The 15162-nt window shown below is 48.5% G+C and overlaps 1 protein-coding gene across 1 annotated transcript in view; it reads left to right on the forward strand.

Moving 5' to 3' along the window:
• The window catches only part of SMU1 (SMU1 DNA replication regulator and spliceosomal factor), a 423637-nt gene that overhangs the window by 292181 nt on the left and 116294 nt on the right, over positions 1-15162 (forward strand). Inside the window, exon 9 of the mRNA XM_069630784.1 lies at positions 3345-3471. Within this exon, the coding sequence (XP_069486885.1) occupies positions 3345-3471 (127 nt within the window). The remainder of the gene's footprint in view (positions 1-3344; positions 3472-15162) is intronic.

The raw sequence follows: 15162 nt of genomic DNA on the forward strand, positions 1-15162 counted from the left end.
GCTGTCCTCCAAGGACAGGCATCTGGCCAATCACCTTTGGGTGCATTCCTGTAACCAAGGAGATTAAGGACAGGGAGTTTTGGGAACCTCCCTTGCTTCCTGCCCTGCCTGACACACTGGAGCAAGAGGTGGGCTTCACCAGTGAATCCTGCCAAAGACAAAACTAACAAAGGGTTCAAACCTGGTTCGGTGTGCAGAGTAAATCTCAAGAAGGACCTTTCCAACAAGAAATGGCGAATAAAGACGACCGGGCCATTTTGAGAAAATTGGCACCCATGGGTGCTTTACTGCAGCTTCAATAGCAGCCCGCGGTAAAAACAGTCTGTTTGGAAAAAGTAAACCACTGCCACCAGCCATTAATTGTAGAAAGGGTAACTTAAAAATGTTACATGAGAAGATAGACACAGTGGATACTAAGTAACCCCTCCAGCACCCTATTGTAAGATAGTCTGTGCTGGGTCTATAAAGATACACATTTTAGTAAAGTCAATTTCACTTTACTACTCTTAGAAACAGTAGGTATCCAAGAGAAGCTATATAAACCTTAGCAAAATTCCAAAGGACTTCTGTGACACTGCACTGAGGGTGCTGTGTGTCACAATGTTAAAAGATGATGCCTATGAAGTTTGTCAGACTCCAAAACCAAAGGAAACGGTGTTCAAATCAAAGGAAAATACATGAGTGGGACAAAGGTCTCACTCTCTACAGGATAAAAATGTAAAGTCCTAAAGTCCAGCAAAAGAGCTGGGGGGTCTCTACGGTAGAGGGGAATTAGGACATTTCTGAGAATTCTCCCTACAGTGGCCCTTATGTGCATTACCGAGGCTGAATTAACAGCGTGTGAGTGATGAAGACTAAAACTCATAAAGGTGAAACCACTGCCACCAGCCATTCATGTGTAACTCGCAATTGTAACAAAATGTTACCAGGTAAGTAAGAAGGGGGATACATTATATCCCCCAGCACTCCACATAAGGTGGGGTGTGCTGGCTCACTATATAAAATGTAAAGGGGGATGAAAATCCTTCTTTACTACTTGGGAACTGTAGTTCACCCAAGTACATGAAAGATAAATTAACAAGGTGGCCCATAGCAGCAACCCAGCCTAAGCCCAAAAGTTGTAGGAAACCATAACTTTAACCATGCACTATGGAGCGACATATAAAGGCCACCCATAAAGAGTAAAAGACTAGGTGAGAGGGGAAAAAGATTCCCCTTCACCTAGGGACAAGGTAAAATAGTTACCCAGTCAGAGCAAAAGGTTCTAGGGTTAACACAGGTCAGGAAGATTTATCATTGATATGAAAATCTTAACTAGCAGGAGGTCCCAGGGTATTGGTGGTTCGCGGCCTAGAAAGGTCACAGCAGGTCGTGGTATGGCTCGTCTTGCAGGTAGTTCTATGGCTAGTTGGTCCCACCAGCCAAAGGAAGGATTCGTCCGTCTTCTGATCTCTACTATCGATTTGAAAACTGAGTATGGGCAGTAGTTGTCTCTTGGCGTTTACTGGAAGGGGCTGAAGGCATCTCTGGTTGTCTTCTTCAGATCTTCTATTCCAGTGGCTGACTTGCCTTCTGCCTCATGATCTTCACCTTTTAATAGGATCTCTCACTCATCCTCTGCGAACTCTCCCTGTAGCTTACAGAAAGGGGCGGGTGGCTGTCCAATCGGGACAGCCATCCCCCACCTGTGGGAACTGGTTCCTTTCAGGCACACCAGAAGACAAAGTATAGCAGAGTTCCAGGATCTTCCCATGGTTCCCCTCTTCGCAGACACACTGGAGTCTCGGCGGGCTACACAAAGGGTTCCCGGCGAAGACCAAACTCAAACCAGGATCTCCCTCACCCAGGACAGTAGGACGACGACCAAGGAAGGACAGCTATACAAGAAATGCCAAAAAAAGAACAAAGCCACCATTTTGTGGCAAAGGTGACCCTTCTGTGCATAGCTGCAGCTGTGAAGACAGCGTATAAGTAACAGTTGGTAGATCACGTCCACTAACACCAGCCATAACTGTATGCTTGTCACTCTAACAAACGTTACAGGAGCAGAGAGAAAGGGTGTACTAGGTAATCCCTCAGCTCTCCACATAGGGTGGTGTCAGCTGATCTCTCAAAAGGAAAAGCTTAGGATACAAAGTATCTTAACCTTGAACAGGAGTTTATCTGGACTACAAGCTTTTCCCAGGTCGACCAATCGGAAGGATCTGCACCATTCAAACTGGAAGTGGATATCCATTCATGGATAACCACTGGCCACACAATCTGCCTAGCAGCATGCTTTCAGGCTACTGGATGTGGACTGGTACCGGACAGTTCAAGCCACCACATCCGGGCTTACACAGCTTTCCCCGCGAAAGGGCATGCCTTATTTGGCAATTCTGGACCAAAGAGAGCAGAAAGAAGGCCAAAAAAATCTTGGTAGATATTTGCAGTAATTGCAAAAGTGCACGAGTAAAAAGTTCAAAACATGGAAGAAAAATATCCACTGCCACAAGCCCATTCTGGACACGTTGCATTTCTAACCAAGAAGCCACATAAACGTCACTTTACATTAAGGTGATGTGTGCAGCTGTAAACAAAAAATAAGATATCCACTAAGGGAGCCATGGTCTCCCAGTTTTGATAGTCTTATGAACATATCAGTTTCCCCATGTAAATGAGCAAAATAACAAGGGAAATAAAGCGAAAGACTCTACTTGCCTCGAAAAAGTTAGGACAGCAGTCAAAAACAAGCAAAAAGCAGAGTTGTCCCATAAAAGTCTATGAGAGGAAGGCAGCAAAAAGAAACTCTTTCTTAGCGTTACCCATAGGTCATCATCTTGACATATGTATGTTGGGTCCCCTATTCTCATCCCCTGACTAGATTCTAAGGTGGCACAGTAAAATGTAAGTCTGTTTGTAATTCCCCTCCTTTTGCTAGGAAGCAGATATTATTATCCTACGATCCTAGTACAGTAGATAAAATATGTACCATAGGGGCTAGACGAGGAAGAAGCGGGGTGGACAAGGTGGCATTTGTGTAAGAGTTTATAGGGCTTGTGTGGGGGCCTCCCAGTGTTGACTCAAGGTTCTGATGAATGTCTCTTCATTGATTCATTCTTTAAAACAACCTGTTTTTTCCTAGCAGGGGTCCAGGTTGTCCTTAGCAGAAGACCAATGTTGGTGTTCCACTGCTATAGAGGTTTTTTAAGCTGCGGTCTGTTTGCCTGGTTAAAACGTATGTACGTTGACAAAAAGTGTTATTGATGGATTGGCTCTTGTAATTTATTTACAATCTAAAGTGGTTACATTTACAAAAGTAGAAATTATGTTAATGCTTTCAATTTTATGTTTTCTTTAAACAGGATTCATGGCTTAAAATCCGGGAAAACATTGAAGGAATTTCGAGGTCACTCTTCGTTTGTCAATGAAGCAACTTTCACACAGGACGGGCATTACATAATCAGTGCATCGTCTGATGGCACAGTAAAGGTAGGACATTATTCACTTGATAGTGTTTGCAACAGTTGCCCAATTCAACAGGACTCGCATTGCCAGACTCCCAAATGACACGTTTATTCTTGGATGAGCCTGAATCAAATAGTAAACCCACTCGCATTGCAGCAAATGGTAAAGTCGATTCAAGGCCTGGAGGTTACTAAGGATAAGAAAAGAAAGGGTACAGTGGTGCTCAGAAGAGCCAAGAAAGGAGTTAAAAAGGCAGGCTTGGGAAGAAAGATGTGTAAAACAGCAATTGTAGTGCCCACAGGGTTGAGGCAGATTTTGCACAACCGCTTGTGAGGACTGTGCAGCCACCAACAGTAAAATGGGTCCATAGACCAACCCAAAAGGGAAGCTGTACCAGTCTTATGGAAGGTGTTGGGGCAGTGTGTTGGGTTAGATGTTCATATTTATGCTGAATCTCCCTCACCTGTGAGACCCCCAGCACTTTTTGCTAGACTTGAGGATTATTTTTTTATGTTCCAGAGTGAGTGGGAACCTTTTTCCCCACTCACCCTTTCTTTTAGTCTTTTCATGGAATATATTTGTGTGACCTCCATACTTTACTTTTGGAATCATACGACTTATGCTCAGAAACAGCGAGATCTGCAGGAACTTCTTCATTGTAAGGTACTGTGAAAACCCGACCGAGAGAACTTGCTCTCACTGCGAAAGTGCTTGGAACATTTGCAACTTGCAGGCCTAGTCAGCTTGTGACCCAACATATGAATCTTTCTTTTTTAATTTTTTTATTAATACCTTGTGTTTTAGTTTACAAAAAACTTTTCACACCATCAAAAAGTATGACATAAAAGCAAACAACAAAGCAAGAAAAAAAACAGCTTAAAAAGAAAGATAAAAAGTTTAAATCATTCAAAGTTAAAATTATTCTTGGCCTGAATGACTAAGCAAAGCTGTTCATATCTGTTCAGGATGACAACAACAATTAATTGCATAAAAAGTGTCTCCAAGTCAGCACATACGAATCAAAGAAACAGTATTGTGTCAATGTACTTTGTTAATTTATCAACCAACTGTGTTTGACTGCCTGTGTTTAACATGAAAGAGCATCAATTTCAATCAGCTACAACACAATTCATTCTTAGTAACAATTCATTTTCAATTTTAAAAAGTAACCGTCCTAAGGGACACATGAATGATTTGTGGGGATTATTCATACATTTTGCCCACAGCATTTCCCGTGATAGATCTGTATTCATAACATTGTCATCCCCCAAAAAGAAAGTTTGATCATTCTCAGTGGTGACAGTAAATTAGCAAATGCTTGGATTCTTTTTGTGAAGTTACCTCTGAGCTAAAGGCAAACCAATGAATAATATTTATTTATTATTTTTTACATTTGTAGAGCGCACTGCAGACCATAGACATCGAGGTACTATTACATGTTCTTTACAATGCAACTGATTCATGCGGAAAGCACTCAACATACATTAATCTCGGTAACCTTTTATGCGTGTGTAGTGCAAATTCCTGGTATGACAGATGGGAACCTATTTCTTCTTGGGAGTCAGCCCAGTCCATTTGATATAGAAAGAAAATTGGCATACTCTGCACGTGTGATAAAATATTCTTTAGTGATGTTAATATGTTCTAACGCACAATCCATTCTTTTTTTGAAAAGAGTAACTGATTGTGGATTCTGTGTAAACAGCATCCTAGCAAATTCTACGTAAATGGAATTTCGGGGGGATCCAACATTTTAGCATACGCATTCAGTTGACGCCATAAGAATCAAGCTAATAAACTCGAAAGACCAAGTTCTATGCGTATGCATGCATTTGGCACGGAATTAGCCAGGCCAAAAATTTGCTTCCACAAACGAGCTTGAAGGGAGTTATGAATCCGATCAATGTCATGGAGACATAATTCTAGATTGTACAACAATACAGCTTCAATCTTTAACAAATAAAATTGAATGGCATGAAGAAAATTTGCAATATCTTTGGAATACTTTCCTTAATTGAGAAATCGAGGGTCGCATTTTTGCTACTAAAGAATCATGCCAATGTTTTTTGGAAAAATCAGTGACATCAAAGCCCAGATCAAAGCCCAGATACTTGAGCACAGAAATTGTTTCCAACACGATATTATGAATTCTCCAGATGAATCGGAGTTTTTTTCCACCTGACAAAATTAATATCTTTGATTTTCCTACGTTGGTACATAGATTGTGATCAAAAGCAATAGAAGAAAAAGCCTGTAATTTATTTTGGAGTCCCATAGGCCATAGGCAATTTGTTAGAATCTTTCTTTTACAAACTACTTCTGAGAACTTTTCTGTTTAACTTCCAGAACTGTTTTATCCTATACAAGACTTTAGCCCATTGACTTTGCCCTAACCTATTGCATTGAATTGGCTTCTCTGACGAACTCAAACTATTTGCACTGTCTAAGAGTAACTGTAATATTCTTTTTATTAACCTATGCCTTTTTGCTCCTACTTCGAAGTACTCTGCCATTTTGCTCCTCCAAAGTAGTTTAAATGCCTCATACCCATACCGTGTTAAGGTCTGAAGTATATTTTTGTGTGATATAGATTGCCTCCTTATAGTGACTGCTTCATAACTCACTGTGAAATAAATGAATAAGTGTTTTACCAAGAAACCGAGCGTAAGAGTCTATTTGGATACTTGTGATTGTAGACCTCTGTGTAACATCATTACAGCTCACATTCCCCTCTTGGGATAAGCCTGGCTGCTCAGCAACGCTACCAAAACTGCGTAGTACAGACTTATACCAAAGGTTGGTTTTGCTTACATTTGTAGTCCTATATGTGTGTAGTGGTCCCAAAGGATACTGCATACAAACTTTGCCTAACAAAGACTAGTAAGTCAATTTCACTTTACTTACTCTGGGAAACAGTAGTTTATCCCGGAGAAGGTATTTAAACCTTGGGAAAGCCTGAAAGGCTTCCCTGTGCCACTGCACTGAGGGTGCTGTGTGACACAAATGAAAAGATAATGCCTATAGAGTTGTTTCTCCAGCATGCGGTCTGGCATGGATTCACATGCTCATGAATATTCCCCGTCGTCAGGCTGGGAATCCTCGGTAAAGAAAAAATCAGTATCAGTTTTGTTTCTGATCTGTCTGTCTTGGTAGTAACCAATCACTGATCTCTGCGTCATACTGCCCCCAGCCAATGACTGCCCTCTCCCTAAGCCCCTGCCCTGGCAGCCATCCTCAGATTTTTACCGCACGTTCAAGTGTTGGGAGTCCTTGTGTTTTAGCTCTCGAGCTTTTACTGCGTTTTCATGCTTTTTCAGGAGAATTTTCTCATTTTTTTTAACTTAATCGAGCCTCAAGCTCCACCGTTTCTACTTTCGATAACGGAGACCCGTTTTGGAATTCTTCTACGCCCCTCAAGGGTGAAGTTTTCGTGGAGTTACGCTTCTTGGAAGATTCCGGAAGATTTGTGGCCTACCTCAACGGACATGGCCCAGGACAAGGGTAGCTCGACGCCCGGATCCAAGCTGTTCAGGAGCTGCCCAGGATGCGGACTGCAAAATGTTTTCAAGGAGGACGAGCATTCAAGATGTCTCTACTGCCTTCATGAGGACAAGATGCATGTGGAGAAGGACTGTGCGTTCTGCAAGAACCTGTCGGAACGGACCAAGCAAGATCATCGTTCCCGCCTGGCTGGAGAAGGGCACAGCAGGTGAGAAGGCGAAGAAAAAGTCTGAGCGATCTTCTAAGTCCTGTGAGGGCTCCCCGGTGACAGGGGTCCAACAGAAGGCCAAGCACTGCGAGTCCGCGGGCACCGGGAGTGCCGAAAGGTCAGGCTCCTTGGCTGCCAGGCAGGGCGCGACTTCCCCGGCACAATCAACCAGGAGCCAGTGCTCTGGTTCGGTGAAGAGGAAGTCTGAGAACCCGGGTAAGCTTCTGGAGAGGCCCCGGTCGATCTCGAAGGGAGCCGAGGGGGAGCGAGGCGATGGCCCTCCCCCCACCCCCCAAATCAAAGGCCCAGGACGCACCTAAGGTGTTGAGGGCCTTGATCCACTCGGCAAAGGCCTCTATCGAGGTGGTCGCAGCAGCCCTGGCAAAGCCGGCAGAGGCTACGCCAGTGGAGGCGGCCTCAGGGCCCAGAGTTTCCCTACCGCCGCGTAGGGAATCCTCTTTCCAGACCATCGTTAAGACCCCCGTGAAGACCCCAGAGGAAAAAGAGGGGGGGGCCGGTGGCCATTACGGACTCGGATTCAGCCTCCGGGGAGGATCCGGTGGAGACCGTGAAAGGCCTCAACGAGAGGTTCATATGCCTCAACAAGAGGTTCGATCCCAGGGGGAGGTTCCCGCTGATGTGATCGAAGATAGCGACGAGGGCCCAGTGGAGCAGCCATCCCGTCCGCCACAGCCATTACCTGAGCACCAGGATAGCTTGGCGGCCATTTTGTTGGCGATCCAATCCTTATGTACTGAGATAAGGACGAGGTTACCACGGACCCCGACGGAAGATCCAGAACCAGGCCCGTCGGGAAGCCCTCCGAACAAGCGGAGGAGAGTCCACCCCGCTCCGCCCTTAGTGCCCGCGAGGCCTGTGGACCCCTCATCCCCCTCGCCGTACCCCCGGGAGGATACGGCGACAGATACGGCGACGGGGACGGACGACGACGGCGGCGGCGATGACGCAACGGACATCCCATTATCACCCTCCCCTCAGGCCTCTCCGTCCGACGAAATTGGCTCTTTTCACGCCATGATAGCCAGGGCATCCGAGCTCTTCCAGCTCTGCCCTGAGGAACGGAAAAAGGAAGGTTTTCTTTACCAACGACGAGAGGCCAAGAGAAAGACGGTCCTTGCGGTGCCGTTGCTCGATGACATCTGGGACGAAGGGCTGGCTGTCCTCAAGAACCCTTCCACGACACCCACCAAGAGGGACAGGTACGAGAAGAAGTACCGGGTCCCTGATGCCGCCCCCTTGTGCCTCAGGGCCCAGCCCACGCCGGACTCTGTCGTCTCGGCAGCGGCCAAGAAGAAAGCAGCGGGTGCGGCCGCTTCAACTTCCACTTCCCCGCCGGACAGCGAGGGCAAGAAGTTGGACTCCATGGGACGACTAGTCATCTCGTCGGCGACGATGATTAAGGCAGCCAATGCCTTAGCGATTGTGGCCCGTTACGACAGGGAGCTTTGGTTCAAGATAGCTCCTCTGCTAGACTTCCTGCCGGATGACAAGAGGGCGGAGGCCCTACAGATTCTGCAGGAAGGAGAGGTGGCGTCGTATCACGCCATAATGGTGGCAACGGACATTGCCGATACCGGATTTCGCCAACTGGGCAACAGGGTTTGCCTCCGACGACGAGGATGGCTCAAGGCAACGGATTTTCAGACCAGAGTGTTGGACATGCCGTTCGACGGCAACAACCCGTTTGGAAAGACGGTTGATGAGTCCCTCCAGGCCATCAAGACAGACACGGAAACAGCTCGAGCCCTAGGAGCCCTTCAGCAACGGTGGCTCTTTCGGAACTCTGGAGGCAGACAGGGAGCCTCCAAGGGATCCAGCGGCGGCTGCTCTACTTACCGCCAGGTAGCCCGCTCCTCGTCCCAGGAGGCCTACAGAGGCTGCGGCAAGCAAGGAGGGTCTCGCCGCCGTCAGCAAGGAGGCCAAGGCCGCAAGGCCTCTTCCAAGCAGGACTGAACCGGCTGTAGCGTCGGGCCCCCACCGAAGCACCCCGGTGGGAGGCCGGCTGACGAAGTTCGTCAGCGTGTGGGAGTCCATCTCCACCGACCGTTGGGTGCTGGAAACCCTGGCCTGCGGACACTCGCTGGAATTTCAAAAGTGTCCTCGCATTCCTCCCGTGGCCAGGAAGGAGAATCGCGTCCCTCAACTGCTGTTGGAGATAAGGGCGATGCTCAAGAAGGGTGCCATCGAGCTCGTCCCCAAGAGACTCCGGAGTAGACTCAAGATACTTCCTCGTCAGAAAGAAGACAGGCGGTTGGCGCCCCATCCTGGACCTGCGTCGGTTGAACAAGTACATCAAGGCACAGAAGTTCAGGATGGTCACCCTCCAGCACGTGCTGGGACAGCTGGAGGAGGGCGACTTCCTATCCTCACTGGACCTAGAGGATGCTTACTTGCACATCCTCATTCTAAAAGGACACAGAGTTCCGCAGATTCGTAGTCCAGGGGCGTTACTACCAATTCAGAGCCCTGCCGTTCGGATTTAAGTCGGCGCCCAGGGTGTTCACCAAGTGCCTTGCACCTGTGGCGGCGGGGCTGCGCCTGCAAGGGATCCACGTCTACCCCTACCTGGACGACTGGCTAATCCGTGCAAGATCAAGGGAACTCGCCGTCGAACACACAGCGAGGACCGTCCGCCTGCTCACGGAGCTGGGATTCGCCATCAACTACCCCAAATCCCATCTGGTTCCATTGCAGGTGGCACTGTTTCTGGGAGCGAAGCTTGATACAGTGAAGCGATTGGCATCTCCGTCTGAAGAAAGGACGAAGGCCATTTTGGGCAAGGTGCAGTGCCTGTTGGCCATGGATGTGGCCAGCGTGAGGTCCATCAAGTCCCTCCACGGGATGATGTCCTCATGCATCTACCTTTTGCCCCTTTGCAGACTTCAGATGCGTCCGCTACAAGTTCCTCGACACCCGCTGGATTCAAGCGGCGGGCAGCTTCGAAGACAGGATCCTGCTCGACGAGGAGTTCGGTCGGGCGATTCTATGGTGGGGTACCCATGCGCACCTCGCGGCAGGCATGGACTTTCAGGCCCCGGCATGTCAGGAGACGGTAACGACGGGCGCCTCCGTGGAGGGATGGGGGGGCCCACACCGGAGATCTCCACGCAAGAGGCCTTTGGCTCGAAGAGGAGAGGTCTCTTCACATCAACTTCCTGGAGCGACGAGCCGTGTTCTGGGCGCTCAAATCGTTCCTTCCGTCCCTCAAGGACAAGGTGGTGAGGATCTTCACCGACAACACCACCACGATGTTCTACATCCGGAAGCCGGGAGGCACCAGATCCCCAGCCCTATCCAAGGAGGCCCAGGATCTGTGGCACTGGGCCGTCGCCCAGGGAATGTTTCTGGTTCCCTTCCACCTGGCAGGAATAAAAAACGCCATCGCCGACTCACTCAGCAGGGAGTTGCGCTCGTGCCACGAGTGGGAACTTCACCAGGACCAGGTGGATCGGCTCTTTCAGCGGTGGGGCAAACCCCAGATCGATCTGTTCGCGACGGCGACGAACTCAAGTGCCAGAGGTTCGCCAGCAGGTTCGCACAACCGAGGAGCATGGGCGATGCTTTCTCGTTCCCTTGGGACGGCCTGTTCCTGTACACGTTCCCTCCGCTGCTGCTCCGTCTCATCAACCAGCTCAAGAGGTCCAGGTGCAGGATGATCCTCGTCGCACTGGCGTAGCCGAGACGGATCTGGTTCCCAGACCTTCTGGACTTATCAGCATCCCCACCTATCAAGCTGGCGACGGACGCAGATCTTCTCTCCAGATAAGGAGGCGCCATTCTTCATCACGACCCGGAGTCGCTGAACTTGCAGGCTTGGCTCCTGCAGCACTAGAGTTTGGAGGGTACGATATCCCGGCTGACTGCAGAGAGGTTCTGGCAAAAGCCAGGGCGCCCTCAACTCTCAAATGCTATGGACATAAGTGGAAGAGGTTCTCTATCTGGTGCCGTGCACAGAAGATTAACCCTCTGCGGATTACTGCCCCTCAAGTATTGCCGTACCTACTGTCGCTGGCCAAAGCTGGACTGGCTCACGCCTCCATCAAGATACATCTGGCTGCCATTTCCCGATACACCAGAACTACAGGATGGGCGTCCTTGTGGTCTCATCGTCTGGTGAAGGAATTCATGAAGGGACTATTCCGATGGTTCCCGCCGGTGAGGGCCCCAGCCCTGGCGTGGGAGCTCAACATGGTGCTGACCAGGCTCCTGGGTGCCCCATTCGAGTCTATGCATTCAGCGCCGTTGAAGTTCCTGTCTTGGAAGACAGCATTTCTTGTGGCCATCACCTCTGCACGACGAGTGGGAGAGATCCAGGCCCTTGCAAGCCTCCATACTTGACTTTTCACGACACGAGGGTGGTGCTGAGGACGCACCCCTTCTTTATGCCCAAGGTGCCGTCGGACTTCCACCTCAACGAGCCCTTGTTGTTGCCAGTTTTCTTCCCGTCGCCTTCGTCGCCGGCCGAGAGGACTTTGCACTCGCTGGATGTAGCTAGAGCGCTGAAGTTCTACGTGGACCGCACGAAGAGTTTTCGGAAGACATCACAGCTGTTTGTGAACTTTGGACCTGTGAATCAGGGGAAGGCTCTCTTGAAGGCTACCATTTCCAGATGGCTCTCCAGCTGCATCATGCACTGTCACCGGTTGGCAAACCGATCACTGCCCGGCCGTCAGAGAGCCCATTCGACCAGAGCGATCGCTGCTACCACGGCGTTCCTGTCTGGTGTGCCCCTGCTGGACATATGCAGGGCTGCTACGTGGAGGTCGACGCACACCTTCTCAAGATTCTACTGCGTCGATCGGGACTCCAGGGAGGAGTCCAGGGTCGGCCAATCAGTGCTGCGCAACCTGTTCGCTTAAGGTGAGCCTGGTGAGGAGGTAAGAGATGCTTAATGTTGAGTTGTTGTATTACTTAATGTTGAGCCTGTTGCCACCTCCCGTGGTTGTTCATGTGTATACTGCTATGTATTCTTATATTCATGAGCATGTGAATCCATGCCAGACCCCATGCTGGAGAAGGAACAAGTTACTTACCTGTAACTGTTGTTCTCCAGCATGGGTCTGGCATGGATTCACATGCGAACCCTCCCTCCTTCCCCTCTGCGCCTCTTCACTTGGTCATACTGCCACTTCATGTGCTACCAAATCTGAGGATGGCTGCCAGGGGAGGGGCTTAGGGAGAGGGCAGTCATTGGCTGGGGGCAGTATGACCCAGAGATCAGTGATTGGTTAGTACTAAGAAAGACAGATCAGAAACGAAAGTGATACTGATTTTTTCTTTACTGAGGATTCCCAGCCTGACGACGGGGAATATTCATGAGCATGTGAATCCATGCCAGACCCATGCTGGAGAACAACAGTTACAGGTAAGTAACTTGTTCCTTAAACTCCATAACCAAAGAAAACACAGAGGTAAAACACATATCAAAATACATGAGTGGGGAAAAAGTCTTGCACTCTCTCCAGGTAAATAAATGAAGTCCTCAAAATCCAGCAAAGTTGCTGGGGGGTCTCTAACGTGAAGGGAATTAGCACATTTTTTGAGAATTCTCCCTAACAAAGAGGTTGAGAGTATACGCCTGGCTAAACAAAAGTGAAGGTAGCAATGCTGCAAGAAACTCACTTGAAAAGAAAAAAGCAGTCCAAGATAGCAAAGAAGTGGGGAGGACAAATGTATGGCTCAACCTACTCTACGCCAGAGGAATGTTGACATGGGTAGACCCCAACGTCCCATTTCAACTTATAACGCAGGAACAAGATAAGGAAGGCAGGCTGATTATAGTGCACGTGATGCTGGAAAAGAGAAGTGGCTGGTGAACATGTGTGCCCCAAACCATGATGCTACCACGTTCTTCAAAGCACTCGCACCACGATTGGCACCACACAGAGAGGCGTCCTACATTTGGGCAGGTGACTAGAACTGTACAATCAACCCGATGGTGGATAGGTCAGATGACAAGCACAACAAACCAGCACCACCAGCAAAAGTCTTAAAGACGATCATGAAGCACTTAAACCTGAAAGACGTCTGGAGGAAGAGGCATTAAAGAACCAGGGCTACTCACACTACAGCACATGGGACGTACACACGTATTGATTACATGTTCACTGAAACCCTTGGGGAATTTACCAGCATACACTTCAGAGTTAGAACACTCTGGGACCATGCACCGCTAGTGGCAACATGGCAATACACATACAAGAAGACCCCTATACCAACATGGTGACTAAGGGCAGAAGCACTGATGGAGGGAGTCTCTCGGGTACATATGCAGGACACAATAGAAAACGACTTCCTTCACAATTACATGCAGAGGGTGACAAGCCGGGCAGACTCCTAGCCTGGTTAACCAAGCAGGACACAAAGAAAGACCTGATTAATGCAATTAGAGACACGACGGGGAGGAGGTAAGGACCCAAAGGGAATTAACCAGGTATTCTTGCGGTTCTATGAGAATCTGTACTCTCAGAGCCGCGAGGTAGACACCGAGGATATAACCAATAACCTATCTCAAATCAATCTACCAAAATTAAACGACAGATACAAATCATCAAAGCCTCCATAACAGTAGAAGAGATAGAAGCGGTAATAGCCCCCCGACAGCCAAGACCCCGGGACCTGACGGGTTACCTGGAGAGTTCTATAATAATATAAGCACACACACCAAAATTGTAGGAAGTTTATGAAGAGGCGTATGAACAGGGGCAATTACCAAACAGTATTATAGAATCCCAGATAATACTCATCCTGAAGCCAGGGAACTCGCAAAAAGACTGGTTCATTCTAACCAATTTCCATGATAAACCAGGATAGAAAAATCCTGACGGCGACCCTAGCTAATGGAATCAAAGGGGTCATACGCACACTGGTATGTCCCAGGGCGAAATACCACATGGAACCTACGTAGGCTGCACCACGTCATTGACCAGACTAACCAAAGAAGGGAACAATGTGTGGTAGCATGGCTAGACGCAGTCAAAGCATTTGACTCCGTGAACTGGAATTGGCTGCTCCACCCACTGGCACATTTTGGTATGGGGCAGGGCTTCCTGAGGTGGACCAAGCTGCTATACAAAGACCACAGGGCAAGGGTGAGAATGAGTAAACACATTTCAGAGGCATGGAGATTATACAGGGGCACGAAGCAGGGATGACCGCTGTTGCTGATGCTCTAAATACTGGCTTTAGAACCATCAGCAGTCTTCTTGAGGGAGGAGTATGATACTGGGATCAAAATAGATAATATCACCCACCTAGTTTCGCTTTACGCAGATGACCTGCTTCTATTTGTAGTTGATCCACAACTTAAACTACCAGACCTGTTGAGGGCGATAGACGCATTTGGCTGACTGTTGGGTGTCTCCATCAATAAGGAAAAATCATCCCTGTACCCACTAGCAGAACTCGGACAGGTCAGCTTGACCCGATTTGCTTGACTGGGGCCTCACATGGGCACCAAAAACTTTGTTACCCGGGCATAGCTATAAACCATAACCCCGCAGACACATACAAGGCCAATATGCAAACTGCCCTGGGAAAGATTGCAAGGGCCATGGAGTTCTGGAAGACAATACCACTGGGAATGATGGGGAGGGCAGCCCTGCTGAAGATGACGGTGCTTCCCCGCCTCCTATACTATTTCACTAACATACCTTAGAATATACCTGGGAGATTCTTTAAGCAACTGAACACAATCACACAGGAATTTCTTTGGGGAGGGGGAAGAAACAGGGTGGCACTCAACACATTACAAAGGAACTATGAGTCCAGGGGACTCAAACTGCCCGACTTCGAATGATAGTACCTAGCAGGGCAACTGCAATTTGGGGTGCGATGGCTGGGAGATGACACATCCATTGACTCATTATTATTACAACCAGCTCTGCAGCACTGCTATTTGAGAGAGGTGATATGGTTGGAGAAGTCCTTAACCCAAACGCTTCCCAACCTGGCTAGACTAGGTCTGACTCTATGGAGGAAAGCGT

The sequence above is a fragment of the Ambystoma mexicanum genome, chromosome 6q (genome assembly GCF_040938575.1).
Source record: "Ambystoma mexicanum isolate Mex_15411 chromosome 6q, UKY_AmexF1_1, whole genome shotgun sequence".
NCBI classification, from domain to species: domain Eukaryota; kingdom Metazoa; phylum Chordata; class Amphibia; order Caudata; family Ambystomatidae; genus Ambystoma; species Ambystoma mexicanum.